The sequence below is a fragment of the Eschrichtius robustus genome, chromosome 12 (assembly GCF_028021215.1).
Source record: "Eschrichtius robustus isolate mEscRob2 chromosome 12, mEscRob2.pri, whole genome shotgun sequence".
Taxonomy (NCBI): domain Eukaryota; kingdom Metazoa; phylum Chordata; class Mammalia; order Artiodactyla; family Eschrichtiidae; genus Eschrichtius; species Eschrichtius robustus.
In genome coordinates, this window is record NC_090835.1 from 79,127,296 (window position 1) to 79,142,454 (window position 15,159).

Sequence of the window (15,159 nt, forward strand, 5' to 3'; positions counted from 1 at the left end):
TCAGATGATGTAATAAGTCACTTACTGATACTTACCTGATTGTAATCATTTTTCTTTCTCTATCAGGTAAGTAGCATTTTTTCATTTTTATAATATTAGAAGGATATTGGAATCGTTCCGAGTTGATAAAAAAGAGGGGCTGAGGAATTCTGGAACATACGTCACCACCCACTGGAAACATCCATGCATCCAGGGCGATACCGCACCTGATCAAAGAAGTCTGGTTACACGCTGGTCCAGATACAGGAATTTCTAATAATGCAAGGATTCAGAGACACACACCGCAGCAGATCACTGTGGGTTATCTCACTGAGCTGAAGAGGTGTTATACTTCACTGTGGGAAAGGGATATGATTAGCTTTATAAGGTAGCAAACTTGTAATTATACAATCATTTTCTTTAGGAGGCATTTAAGAATTGCAACCTTTAGAAAGACATAGTACTTAAAAATTTTTTATTCATTTTTTGTTATCTTTCAAGATAAATTTTAAAATATTATAAGTACCGTAATTCTTCAAAATTGGGGGGTATCTGAAAAAACACAGTACATGCCCCTGTTTCTAGTCCTTCTGGATACTGTCGTGTACTCATTATACCTCTTTCAGAGTAACAGTTAGACCCGTTCCTTTATATTTAGAGATGCTTCACCTGCAAGAGTGTCTGGGTGTTGAAGAAAAGTCTATGGAGTGTATCACTTGCAAATGAAATGTAATTAATTTTCTTTTTAAAAGTAAGTTATCCTATGTTTCTTAGCCTTTTGGACACTCTATTTTATGTGCTAAATGGAGGAAAGAAGAGAATCCCCTTATGTTGAAACAGATTTTAAGAAATGTGAGATGAAGTTCCACAAATGATCCTACCCTCTTTCTACATGGTTGGTTCTACATGATCTCATCAATCTGGGATAAAATGGTTCAAGAAAGAAAATATTTCTTCAAGTTAGAAGACTGGGGGCCTGACTTCCACCCACATAACTGTCTAATTTTAGCCCACACTTCATCTTAAAGATGAAAAAAATTAATTAGAAAATGCCCTACCTATTGGGGAAGTCTAGAAAACAGTATAAGAGGACAATATTATTATTACAATCATTATGTCACAGATAATATGTATATATAAAGATAAACTTCCAAATGAAAATAATAAGCCCTAGAGCAGATAAATAATAATGTGGAAATATATTGAGAGATGGGAAGAGTTTTCAATAGCAAGAGAAGTAGATGGTTTCTGTTTAGGAAAATTCATATGGAGGACTTTATGGAGGCAAAAGAACAGACTTGTGAATTCCAAAGTAACGCTTCCTCACTAAGAATTTGATAAATTCTATCTCACATGTGTTATCACTCCCCCCGCTTCCAAAAACTGAGACTCATTCTCTTACCTGAATCTCTGGTCTTCACTAAGACTCTGAATAACTGTGGCTCCACCAAAAGAATGTCCAATAACCGCTATTTTATCCCTATCGATAGAGTCCTATGTGAAAAAGCATGATATGAATTTATCAGTATCTTGCAGGTTGTTCGGAGGATAGGCAGTGATTTTGTGAATCATAAACTTATTTTTTCACAGGCATGGTTAAGTACCTTGGTTTCTTAGAAACGAAATATACATACACATACATACATTCACGTGCACCCACACACCCACATACACATATTTAAACATATACACATATATGTACGTATACATACATGCTTACCTATATATACACAAAGACACACACGTAGTTGTTGAACATTTCTAAGAGTTCAGAGGTAAACTTCATGGCCTTCCTCTTCACCCACACTTGAAACATCAACATCATTGCTGATTTCTCCCCCTTCCCCCTCCATGTTTATTAGTTTGTTCATTCCCTATTGATTGAGCACCTGCTCTGTGCCAGGCACTATAGTTCATTTTCCATGAGCTCCCAGTCTGTTAGGGAAGGAGCTACAGATACATGATGCAGATGCAGTAGGGTCGTACCAAGGAGCACATATGATAGACAGCTGGCCCAGCCCAGGGTGGGCAGTGAGGCCCAAGAAAGCTTCATGGCCGAGATAATACCCGACTTGAGTTGACGATTAAGCAGGACTGAGTCAGGAAGACGGGGTGTCAGACCAAGGGGACAACACGTCCAAAGGTATGGAGACAGGAGAGTGGCTAGCCGAGGGACACAAACGCTTCACTGTGTCTGGAGGACATACCATCCTCTTAGTGCCCTCTCCTTCCCTACACTCCACCCCCCTACACACACGCTTGAGTCTTCATTCACGCGGTCCACTCTGATATCCTTCCACCCCACCCCAATATTCTGTCTAAAACTTTTCACCAGCATTTCCAGATCAAGCTCAAAAACATGCAGGAACTGCCCAAGAAATTACAATACTTCCACTGGTTGTATTAAGTTGAAACATATGAAATTGCCATTTTTGTAGATCAAAGCTGGCTGGTGGCAATTTCATATGTAGTTCAACCTAATGTGTTCCTCACTGTTGGAATACTTTGCAGGTACTTTTTTTTTTTTGCAGCCATTTATCATATTGTATCTTGTATTACAGCAGTAAAACAGACAAAAATGAGAGCAATAAAGAAGTCTAGGCCAGGGGAAAATGGCTTTTTTTTAGCTCACCTTCACCTGTTCCACATCAAACTCTAAATCTAATAGATTCTTCTCTGGTCTCCCATGATCAATGTCCAGAATCAAATTGAGAGCTTGAGAACACTCCTTTGCTCGTTGCAGTACCTAAGATGATGATTAGAAGGAAATGGCAAAGTAAAAAGTTGTAACACTTAAAGCTTGTGTAGAGGGGGCAGGTGGAAAAAATACGTGGTTGCTTATAAACCGGAAATGACTTTGAGATTAGCGATTAGAACACAACCTAGCATGATGACCCAGGCACCAGCTTTATAGGTAGTTATTGCTTGGTCCAAATCCTTACTCTGTTGCTTACCCACTGTGTGACCTCAGATGATTTACTTAACCTCTCTGAACTTCCATTTATTGTATAATAATGCCTCAGTGAAATGTGGATGGGATTAAATGCAATAACATATATAAAAAGCACCCACTATAAAGCCTGGCACAGAGGTGGAAAGCAATGTGCTTTATTTCACTTGATCTTCCTCAAAGCCCCATGTGAAAGATACTGTTAATATTCATTATTTCGTAACAGATCAAACATGGAAACAAAACAAAAAGAATAAGTAACTTGTCCAAGATCACTCCACTGCTAAGTGATGGTGCCAGGATTCAAACATAGAAAGTTGCGTTCTGAGGCCTGGACTCTTAATGCTATTCTATACCACCTCTGTGAAAAGTAGTCTTTAGTTCTAATGCAAAAGGATTCTGAATATTCACCGTCATCTCCTAGGATTTTTATGTTGGTCTTTGTTTTTACTGTGATCCATATATTTCATTAAGGGAGTTTGATTACTCAGAGAATCCTCTGACAGATCTTTTGGGGATGGGAAGTAAGGACATCTAGGAGCATGGTCTGCCATATGTAAAATGAAACGAACAAATGTCATCATTTTGCCTATGCTTTTTGGTCACCATGCCACCTCTCTTCTTCCTGCAACATACCTGCTCGTTTCGTAGAGGAAACTCCTCCTCCCCTCGTTTTAGGGTTCTAAGATAAAGCCAAGTCTTGTTTCCTATTTCTGCAGCAGACTGGTCCTTGAAATAGTAAGTCGCAGATGCAGAGCCATCTCTACAGTACAAACAGAATCAGTTACTTTACGCTTGTTCTTTCTCTCCTTCATCTCACCTGTGTTCCTCATCCCCATCCTTGACTCTTTCTGACTCCCTTTCTTGCACTCTATATTTTTTTTAATCAAAGAAGCCCCCAAGGGAGTTCTAAGAAAAAGACATGGTTGCCTGTAAACAACCCATTCCATCTTCACAATTCTGGGAGGCTGTGGTGTTGAAAACTCTCTCCTGGAATCAAATCCCAGTTCTGTCACTTGCTAGCTGTGTGGTTTGGGGCAAATTACTTACCCTTCCTCAGCTTCATTCTCTGCCTCCTTGAAACAGTGGTAATGATAACCGTCTTAAAGGATTGTTATGAAGATTAAATGAGATGGTCTGTGAGCACGGCACTCGATAAACATTCTAGAAATGTTAGCTATTTTTTTATATACTTGACAATCTAACTCAGTCTCCTTTTTATCTCATCATGTAGCCATAGTTGACGATTCTATCAGCACTTTTCATAAACCTTTACGAAAGGCAGAGCTCAGCCACATACCAGGTGACGTACCTGTGTTCTATGGCAGCAACTATAAACCCGTGAGATGCCAGGTCAATACCAATAGCAGAATAAATTGTCCTTCAAAACAAAAAGAGGGAAGCATTCAACTACCAGTCATGATTACAAGGGGTCCACAAATAAACCTAGGAATATGGAGGTAATTATACCCCTGCAGTAGTGCCCTGGGGTAAAGCAGAGAGCTGTGGTTCTCAAAGGGGGCTGATTTTACCCCTCAGGGGATATTTGACAATGTCTGGCGGGGTTTTCATTATCATGAGCAGCGGGAGGGTGTTACTGGCATCTAGTGGCTAGAGGGATGCTGCTGAAACCATCCTATGATGCACAGGACTACATTCCACAAGAAATTATCCAGTCCAAAGCATCAGTGGTGCCAAGGTTGAGAAACACTGGTGCAGTGATTATAAATATTGCCTTTGAGAATTCTGGGTTTTTTTAACTTTTTATTTTATATTCGAGTATAGTTGATTAACAATGTTGTGAGAGTTTCAGGTGTACAGCAAGGTGGTTCAGTTATACATATTCATGTATCTATTCTTTTTCAAATACTTTTCCCATTTAGGCTGTTACATAATATTGAGCGGAGTTCCCTGTGCTATACAGTAGATCCTTGTTGGTTATCCATTTTATTTATTTATTTATTTTTTTATTTTATTTTATTTTATTTTTGTATTTACAACATTGCTTTCAAGTGGGAATAGGGCATTTTCTGATTCAGTTAGAGCTCCTGTCAGTCCTACAGTCAAGGTTTAATAAGAGTTTTTATTTATTTATTTATTTATTTATTTATTTATTTATTTATTTATTTATTTATTTATTTATGGCTGTGTTGGGTCTTCGTTTCTGTGCGAAGGCTTTCTCTAGTTGCGGCGAGCGGGGGCCACTTTTCATCGCGGTGCGTGGGCCTCTCACTGTCACGGCCTCTCCTGTTGCGGAGCACAGGCTCCAGACGCACAGGCTCAGTAGTTGTGGCTCACGGGCCCAGTTGCCCCGCGGCATGTGGGATCTTCCCAGACCAGGGCTCGAACCCGTGTCCCCTGCATTGGCAGGTGGATTCTCAACCACTGTGCCACCAGGGAAGCCCTGGTTATCCATTTTAAATAGAGCAGTGTGTACATGTCAATCCCAAACTGAGAGTTCTGGGTTTTAATCTTGGGTTTGCCACTTCCCAGCTATGACTTTAGGTAATTACATTACTGCATTTCTGTCCTCATCTGTAAAATGGGGATAGATAATAAAGCCTTTGCTTTAGAATAGTGATAAGGTTTTGATAAGATAATGCATAGTGCGGGAAGGCAGTACAATGTGATGCTTAAGAGAACAGGACCTACACTCCGACCACTGCAGGTGATCGTATCCTGGTTCCCTCACTTATTAGCTCTCTACCTTGGATAAGTCACTTATCTTTTCTCTGCCCTAGTGCTTTACCTGTAGAAGGGTGATGTTATAAGATTACGGTACCTGGTCGGGTTACTGTAAGGATTAAGTAAGTTACACAGTTTCAGTGCTTATAACCATGTCTGCAACAGAGGAAATACCAAACACACGTTAGCTGTTATGTAAATGGCTGGTTAGGGTGAGATGCTTAAAGAATCATGTGCTAATTAGCAACTACATTCAGAATCCCTTCCACATCTTTGCTCTGCACAATCTTTTCTCCTATCATGTATTCAATAGGAAATGGCCATAAGGAACAAAAAGGAGGTAGGCACCATGTCTTCTACCCCTGACAATGCAGGACCAACTCAGGAAGGGAAAATCATCTAGTACAGGGATCAGCAAAACCTTTTCTGTAAAAAGCCAGAGAGTAATTGCTTCCAGCTCTGCGGGCCACACACTATTTGTCACAACTACTCAGCTCTGCTGTTGTAGCACAAAAGTGGCAGAGACGATGGGGAAAATGAATGAGTGTGACTGAGTTGCAATAAAACCTTATTTACAGAAGCGGGCAGCAGGCTGGAGCCGGCCCTCAGATTCTGAGACGCCAAGCACTGGTCTAGAAGGAATCAAATAACTAGCTGGACTACGGTAATTTCTTATTGCAGATGCTACGCGATTTCTTACCAGCTAAAAGCCACTCTTCTAAAAGTCTTATAATCCTCTGAGGTGGAAGACGGGGAGGCAGTTGAGAAGATGTAGGAAGAACGTGGAGGGCGTGTGGTGGCCATGAAAATGTGCCACTCGTCATGGCACAGAGATCACAGTTGACTAAAGACCCCTCCCAGCTCCTGCCCCTGTGGATCCAAGTGAAAGCTAGGCTTCCTGTGGGTTGGTCCCAGTGACTGGACATGGTGTGTGTTTAGCGCAGGTCCTTTCCTGTGAGGTGCAGAGATCCTCTGAGGGGCAGTTGTTGGTCAAGCACTCCCTCCATCGGCCTGGCCCAATCTTTCTTAGGATCGTGCTGCAGTCTCGAGATGCTCCCTATCCAGTCCTTCTGTCTCCCATCTCCTTCCCAAGTGTCCAGCCTGCACCATGATCTGAAAGCTCTCCCCATCTTTTCTGCTTCCGCTCCTTCCCTTCTATCCTTCGTGGGCATTTTGTCATACATGTCTTTCACCGCTAATCTAATCATGGTGGCTGTTTCTCGGAGGACCTGAACTAATACAATGAATGATGTTGAGAGTGTAAATACTATAATATAGAAGGACACCAACCCAAAATGCGACAGCCTGTCTCCTCTGTTGTGAAGCTGGTCTCCATGGGCTGGAGGCAGGAAAAAACAGGGCTATAGGACCGATCAACAGATCCCAGCTAATTCCTGAGGAACGCCAAGTCCTCCAGGGCAGGGGACAGCCTGACACTCCAAAATCTGCTGTCCCTCTTCTGGGGGAAAACTGCATTCAGTCATTTGTCCCTAGAGGCTAAAGTCGTTCAACCTCTGAAACTTTACCTGAATGCTCCAAGACCATGAGAAAAAATAACTAGTGGATATTTTTCCCCAGTCCTCAGAGGGGAATTCCAGGCTGCAGGAGTTGTCATTGAACCTAGACAGCAGTGGGAGACTGTAATTAGTGTTTTTTCTGACTTGAGTGTTGCTAGTTAATTTAACATATCTCCTTAGTATAAAATTCTGACCCATGGAATTTATGTGTTTATGCATTAATAGTAAATTCATTTAAAAAGTCTCCTACTAGATACCACCAACCAAGGGCCTGAACTATGTGTTTTTCCTAGGACCACAGGATCATTAACTATCAGTTCTCACTGCCAGCTCTGAACTTGAGGTGAGACATTTTCCTACTTAGAGGTGTATTCGGGAAGGCTGTTCCTTATGATTAATCCCAGGTTTGGGCAAAACTTCAGAGGGAATGTTCTGAAACTAAACTACCAGTAAACCTCAGGAATATTACACTGAGATCCAGAATCTTCAGATCAGAGACTCTTCTCATTCTAACTTGATCAAAGTCAAGAGAAAGGTGGAGAGACCTTTGACTGCACGCTTAGATGTGGCTTTGGATAAAGCTCTGCCACTTACTAGCTACTGACCTTGGGCAAGTCAAGAGAACTCTCTGAGCTTCAGACTCCTATAAAATGAGGGAAATGATATCTATCTCATGGGGGTTTTGTCAGTCATATTTAAGTAGGAAAATGTAAAGCATACCTATCCAGTCACATCGTAAAGGGCTCAAAAAAATGGAAGATGTTGTCTCTTCTTCCTTCACTTCTCACTTGTCATCATTATCATCAATTATTTGTGTTTCACTTTCTCATCAATACAATGGAGATGTGGTCATGAAGACTGAATGTGACGATTGCTATGGGAGTGACTTATAAGTTATTCAGCATCATAAAGATGCATAGTGATAATATTTTCATCATTTCCCCTTATAAAGTGATTCTTAAGAAAACTCCAACGAGATGTTTAAAATGAATGCCAAAAGTTGTAGGTAGTTTTGAGGGGGAAAATTGAAGACATGGTTAACACCAGCCCAACAGTAGTGTCTGGTCAAACAGATAAGGAAGGACAACTCAATATTAGTGAAATATAGACATATTAAGTGATGAATGCACATCGGATTGTCTTAGTGAGAGAGGCTGGCCGCTTGGGGGTCAGTGATGGGAATGAGAGTAGTTTCTTCATTTATGACATGTAAGAAATTAGCTTTCACTCCTTTGTTTAGGATCTGGAGGGTTATGGCGGCTTCTATTTTCTTTCTCTCTTTGCCCAACTGTAGAAAGCACTTTAGCGCAGAGCATAGAACGTAGTAGTCACATCAGCCCAGCTGCTGTTCTCACCACATGACTGCCTCCAAGAATATGTAAGAAGCAAAAATCAGGCCAGCCATAGAGAGATGTTAGAGCCAGTCTGAAAGTCTGATACCTTCACTCCCTCCACGCACCCCATCATATTCAGAATAGACAAAACGAGAACCCTTGATTCTCTGATAGTTACCTGGCCTTTTAAGAAATACTTTGTCATCTTAGGAGATGTCTGGACTGGAGACAATCCACTTTGGTCTTTAACTGCCTGAAACTCCTGCTATTTTCAAGCTTTTCTTATATTCTAGAGCCTAAAAGCAGAATCAACACAAATCTTACCAAAGAATAAGCTCAAAATTTTGCCCATAAGCCAGTGTGTTCCGAGAAATTTACTAAGACCAAAAAAATATTCTTTGTTTGGGATCCAAAGGGTGTCAGAGTGATCGTCATCTTGGGATGGATAATACAAACGCAAGAAGGTTCCCTGTAGAGGAAAGAAGTTAATGTACTTTTAGTCAAGTTGCTTCTGAAACATGTTCTAACAGCTATTTTGCATATTTAATTAGTGGGGACCCAAATACTTCTATTGTGCACAAGAGGTCCAGAGAGCTTTTTAAGTTGCCGTGGTGATTGAATGCAGTCAAAAGGAAGAGAAACAGAACAACAGTATGCTTTTTGAGTGAAAAGAAAGTATGAGCAGCCTGGTTTCAGCCATCAAAGAAGGGGAAAAAAAGAGTTTATACTTAATCCGATGAGAGCAACGAATTGGGGAATGAATTAAACAGCCAAAGGTTTCCCAGGAAACCATACAAATGGCAAAATGAGTCTTTCTCAGGTGAGGGCAAGGTCAGGTTTCAAAACCTTCTCATGGGCCATAGCCACAGTCAATATTAGAATATAAGGATAAGTGGTATTAATCAAATCATTACCTTATTCGTGTAATCGAACATCAAGTCTGTACAACCGACGGAATAAGATCCATTTCCTCTGGGGATTTTAGTTTGGCCAAACCTTGCGGCAGCCATCAGAGCTTGTAGTTTATTGACCCGCGCTGGAAAACAGGTCAATATTATTTCACTTGTCAGCCATTACACCCCAGACTTTATTACACAAAGAAACTCCAAGGGAATCAAGTGACTACCCATAGTTTCCTGCCTCCATTTCTCTACTAATTAGTAAAATACACAAATAATTATTGAGGGCCTGCTGTATGCGAAGTACTGTGTGGGGAAAAAGATGGCGGTCGACATAGCCCTTTTCCTAAGGTGCTGAGGATCAACACCTCCTAATCCTTTCAGCCTTGCCCTTACCTTCTACTCCTATCCGGAGCATATTAGAGACCACTTCCCAAATCTGCTTTTCCTAAACATGAGCTTTATCGACCTTTCAGATTTGGGCTCACGACTTCCCACTGGAAGCCTTCCTATTGGAACAGCAAAGCTTATGGTCCAGAATGAAACTAAATGACCATCTCCCAACTCCCCCTCTTCATCTTCCAACCACACAGCATGCAACTCCAGAATTCCCTAGCTTGGGGATCTCAAGCCAGAAATGTGGGAATCATGCTACTCTCCTAACTCTTTCTCCTCTATCCCCTACATCCAACCAAGTTCCAATCTCTAACATTTGTCTTTAGCTTAGGATTCTCTCTCCAATGTATCCTTACCCCACTAGCTCAACTGACTCAGTTACACCTTCACTGTTCTTGACCGGACAGTCGCCATCTCTCCCAAGTGTCCTGTTCACCTTGGATCCTGACTCCTTCAACTGCATCTTTCACACAACTCCTGGAGTGATTTAAAGCATGAATCTCACCAGGCAATTCTTCAAATCCTTCAATGCTCTCCTATCATCACCAGGTATTTTTTCTTGAAGGGGGAATGTATTGGAATCTTTCTGGAAGGCAGTTTGTAGGTTATATTTAAATCTACACATGGCTTCCAGTGTGGGGTGGCTTATCTTTCCAGTGTTCGGGGGTTGAAACTCGTAGAGGTTCACAGGTACACAAGTTAAATCTCAAGTTCCCGGGCACTATAAGAAAGACCCTCCATGATCTGGAGGTCCACTGGCTCCTCCTCTTCTTCTGCTTTTTCCCTTGTTATCTCCCTCCCTGTGCTCCAGCACTGCTGAGTGACACACTGGACTGTTCCATGCGTCTACACCTTAGTAAATGCTGTTCCCTGCGCTGGAAATCCCCATGGCAAACTCCTATTCAACCTTTAACATCTTGATCAGATGTCAGGTCTTCTCTGAAGCCTTCCCTGACCACCACCCCAGATTTAATCGTTTCATCCTCAGTATTAAATCAATTCCCTGTATATATTTTTATCTTTCTTCCTATCATATTAGATTAAAACTATGTGTCTGCACACTCTGTCTCCTAAGGCTATTTCGTAAGAGCTGCATCCATATCTTTGTATCCTCACATCTTTAACACAATGTCTAGCACATAATCGGTGCTCAAAAAATATCTGTGAAAATGAGCTAAACTAAGCTTTTCACTGTCACTGGGTCTCTTTTGTTTCTGCTAAATGCTTTATGGCACATATATATATATATTTTTTTAAATTAATTAATTATTTATTTTTTGGCTGCATCGGGTCTTCGTTGCTGCGCGCGGGCTCTCTCTAGTTGCGGTGAGTGGGGGCTACTCTTTGTTGTGGTGTGTGGGCTTCTCATTGCAGTGGCTTCTCTTGTTGCGGAGCACGGGCTTTAGGTGCACAGGCTTCAGCGGTTGTGGCACGCGGACTCAGTAGTTGTGCCGCACAGGCTTAGTTGCTCCGCGGCATGTGGGATCTTCCCGGACCAGGGCTCGAACCCGTGTCCCCTGCATTGGCAAGCGGACTCTTAACCACTGCGCCACCAGGGAAGGCCCATGGCCTCTATTCTTTTACCCACCCACTCTTGAAACATTTTCGCTCTCTGGTGCCAAAACCCTTCAACACACCTGCAGTTTCACCTGTTCCCCTTTCTAACCCCCAATCAAGTCCACATGCAATTTCAGGATGGTGAGTCCATATATCAGTGTATCTAGATTCAGCTTGCCTGCTCCTTTCCTTTTGTCGGACTGTGAGAGGTGATTGCTTTGCTGGACAGATTCCTTTGCGCTTCCTATCACAGTCTGCCTCTGCCACGTAGACACTTGGAACTATGTTAGGCATGGTGCCTGATATCATAGGGTATCTCTCAGAAGGGTTTGGGGCCATGAGAAGAAGCCCATTGACATCCTCCACGTTAGTGTGTGAAGCACCTGCCAGCGATGAGCCTGTCAACGCATGAGGCCTTGCTACTCAAAGTTGGTCCATGGACCAGCATCATGCGGAAGCTTGGAGACGAGGCTCTTAGGCCTCACCCCAATTCTACTGAATCGGAAAAGATGCGCCTATTAAAGTGTAAGGAAGCACTAGGCTAAGATACCAGACCACCTGGCCTGACACACGGTCAGCAATGCATGGTCAAATGGCAGGAGGTAGTTCCGAGGAAGGCAGTGGTTGAGATGAACGGACACTGGTGTTGGAGCCAGGTGATCCTATTTTGGATTCCAGCTGTATATCTTACAAGCTATGATGCTCTGCCCTAGGCAATTTTTTCCCCTCTCTGATCCTCATTTGTAAAGTGGAGATAAAATCACTTGGCCAACTCTCAGGACAGCTGTAAGGATAAAGTGATCATCTAAGTCAAGTAGCTTGCCCAGATCGCAGGCCAGAAGAGGCAGACAACTGATGTTATTTGCCCCTTCCCCTAGAGTTAGCTAACCCTGGTTACCCAAATTCAAACCTGAGGAGGAGTTTCAGCAGATCTCCACTAGATCATACCATTTTTCTCTGGGTAGTTTCAAAATCCAAGGTGTTTCCTCAGAAACATTTCTTTAAAAAGCTTTGCCTGTATGTAAGGCTAACATTCTAGGGTCTATTTAGAATTACAAAAGGCTTTATGTCTCCTATTTAAGACTGTCTGCTGAGTGGTCCTTCATGCTGTAATAGGGAGATGTCAAGTCCAGAGGACAGTAGGGTAGGCCTTCTGTGACGAGCAGCCTGGGTTCTGCTGTGCTGCCACCCACAGGCAACCATGGTGTGGCTATAGGGACTCTGGCTCACACAGCTTGGTGAGGAGCCCCAGAGAACCCACAGCTACCTTGGAGGCACTACCTCTGGAATTGGGAGTTCAGTTCTAGAGCCAAGGGCATGTTTCAAGTTGCACAAGTTTCCTCTTGTGAGATGTCAATTCTACCTAGGCTCTGGAAACTTTTTCCACTAACCTCGGAGTGCCTGGTCCTCTAAAACCTGCTCTACCAAAAAGCCTCACCCAGCATTCAGGAGCCCAGGTCAAGGTGAGGCTACAGGGCTGCTTATTCCAGGACACCTGACCCCTGAAAAGGTCTCAGAAAACTTCGAGCTGACCCAGGTTTGAGTGTAGGCCTCCAGGGCCCTGTGGCTGGTGAGTGCCAGGGCGGCTGCAGAAAAGGTTCACCAAACAACAAGGTCCTACTGTAGAGCACAGGGAGCTATATTCAATATCTTGTGATAAATCATAATGAAAAAGAATATGAAAAAATATATATATATGTATAACTGAGTCACTTTGCTGTACAGCAGAAATTAAACACAACATTGCAAATAAACTATACTTCAATAAAATAAACAAGAAAGAAAGAAAGAAAAGAAAGAAAGAAAAAGAAAGAAAGAAAAGGTTCACCAGCCCACAGCTAATCTGGTTATGGTCCTGGATTTCCCATTCTCTAACCAACTATCAGCACTCATCACGAAGGAAGAGGCAGGCAAGAGACTTGCCAGGTTGAATGGCCACTCTGTAGATGATATAGTTTCGTGGTTCAGAACTTACAAATGTCACTTCCTATTTTTCTTCAACTCTATTTTAATAGGAGCATTAGAACCTATGGTATGCTATTAATCTTATTATACATTTTTGGTGATGTTCCTTTATCAAATAGTCCTGATGTTCATTCCTGGGGTTGGAGATGGAATGTACACATGCTAGGAAAATGACATTCTCTTATATGGCTTTATGTCCTCCATTAGCAAATGGGATATCTCTAGCCATGTTTACAAACTTTTTGGCGGCATGACCATATTTTCTATGTATTCATTTATTAAGAATGATACAAATAATCATCTATTATTTTCATCTTTTATTGAATAAACTATTTCTAATAATTTAAAAAATATTTATGCATTCATTTTTGAGCATTTCGAATGAATGGGGCATTGGGCTCCAGGCTGGGATGACAAAGATGAAGCAAGCAGTGTCCTCAAGTTTCTGACTGTCCAGTAACAGCTTTCCAGTGATTTTCAGACATGAGGGAATAGAGAACATGTTTTGAAATTCCCATTCTGTACCAATAAAAAGCGCATGATGTAAATGTCTCCTAGGTAAGGATTTGCTTGTCATGTAAGATGTTACCTGTTTTCAATCTACAGATAAGATAATGGGAGAATTAATTTAACCTTGAGAGTTAATTTAACTTCCTTGAGCTTGACTACAAACCCTCTGTCTTAGTCACCAGTGCATTACGCACACCTCAGTTTTCTGATAAGTATTGTTGCATGAATGGACCTGTGAGATATGATGCCATTTCCTATGCAAACATAGTTAGAAGATCTAGTCCCTTTTCTGCTGCTGCAATCATTTCCCCAACTATGAAGTAGGGCCAGATTTGTAAGGCACTGGGTTAGGAAAGATCTTTGGTAAATGTCACAGTAAGGAGTCACCCATCAAGACTGCACAACTAGATCCAGGGCTACCATATCTCCCCAGGTGCATGGGTCTGTGGGTACAGACACTATGGCGCCTTGCAGAGGCCACTGACGCTGCTCACCTGAGGAGACTAGATAGAGAAGTTCATGCCTCCCAACCCTCTGGGATTAGCAGGAATTCACAGAGCTCCAGAAGGAATCGCTTTTCAATCAAGGTTATTCTAGGTGACAGTAGATGTCCCTGTCTAGAGATGGCTGTCCCATTCTGGCCACCACTCCCAGGCTTGACTAAGCCTCCCCCTCTTCTCCTTCCCTCCACCCTGCAAAGTAAGAAAGAGCAAGGGATGCACATCCATTCTCATCTGGAGCTCCGAGTGCCTACTGGTCCCTGCTTCTGCCGGTCATTAGATAGAAAAGATTGTCCCCCTCTGGATCCCAAACTCTAAATTGCCATCTTCTCACACACTCCACCGTCAACCAGGACTACACCTGTTGATCAAGACACCTGCCTCTTCTTCACCTTCGTGGGGGCAGGTTTGGGGTTGCCTCTGAAGGCACTGAAGGGGAAGTGTGTTACTGCACCGAGAGGGCATGGGTCAGGGCAATGAGGTATAGAAGGGGCGCTGTGGACCTTCTCTACGGTGACTGCGAGCTGAGTTTCCAGCTTGTCTGAAAAGGCCTCATCCTAGGCTGTCCTGCAGTCCTGATGTTGAAGAAGAAGGCACTTCTCTAGTTTCATTAAGAAGAGGAAAGAGGGGCTTCCCTGGTGGCGCAGTGGTTGAGAATCTGCCTGCCGATGCAGGGGACACGGGTTCGAGCCCTGGTCTGGGAAGACCCCACATGCCGCGGAGCAACCAGGCCCGTGAGCCACAACTACTGAGCCTGCGCGTCTGGAGCCTGTGCTCCGCAACAAGAGAGGCCACGACAGTGAAAAGGCCCGCGCACTGCGATGAAGAGTGGCCCCCGCTTGCCACAACTAGAGGAAGCCCTCGCAT

The 15,159-nt window shown here is 42.8% G+C and overlaps 1 protein-coding gene across 2 annotated transcripts in view; it reads right to left on the minus strand.

Moving 5' to 3' along the window:
* PLA2G7 (phospholipase A2 group VII) overlaps positions 1-15,159 on the minus strand; it is a 42,996-nt gene that overhangs the window by 3,464 nt on the left and 24,373 nt on the right. For both annotated transcript variants that reach the window (XM_068557736.1, XM_068557735.1), the window contains 8 exons: positions 9,380-9,501; positions 8,790-8,934; positions 7,141-7,234; positions 4,242-4,310; positions 3,566-3,692; positions 2,612-2,725; positions 1,382-1,473; positions 36-206 (listed from right to left, as the gene is read on the minus strand). In XM_068557736.1, coding sequence (XP_068413837.1) covers positions 36-206; positions 1,382-1,473; positions 2,612-2,725; positions 3,566-3,692; positions 4,242-4,310; positions 7,141-7,234; positions 8,790-8,934; positions 9,380-9,475 — 908 coding nt within the window. In that variant the 5' untranslated portion in view covers positions 9,476-9,501. The remainder of the gene's footprint in view (positions 1-35; positions 207-1,381; positions 1,474-2,611; positions 2,726-3,565; positions 3,693-4,241; positions 4,311-7,140; positions 7,235-8,789; positions 8,935-9,379; positions 9,502-15,159) is intronic.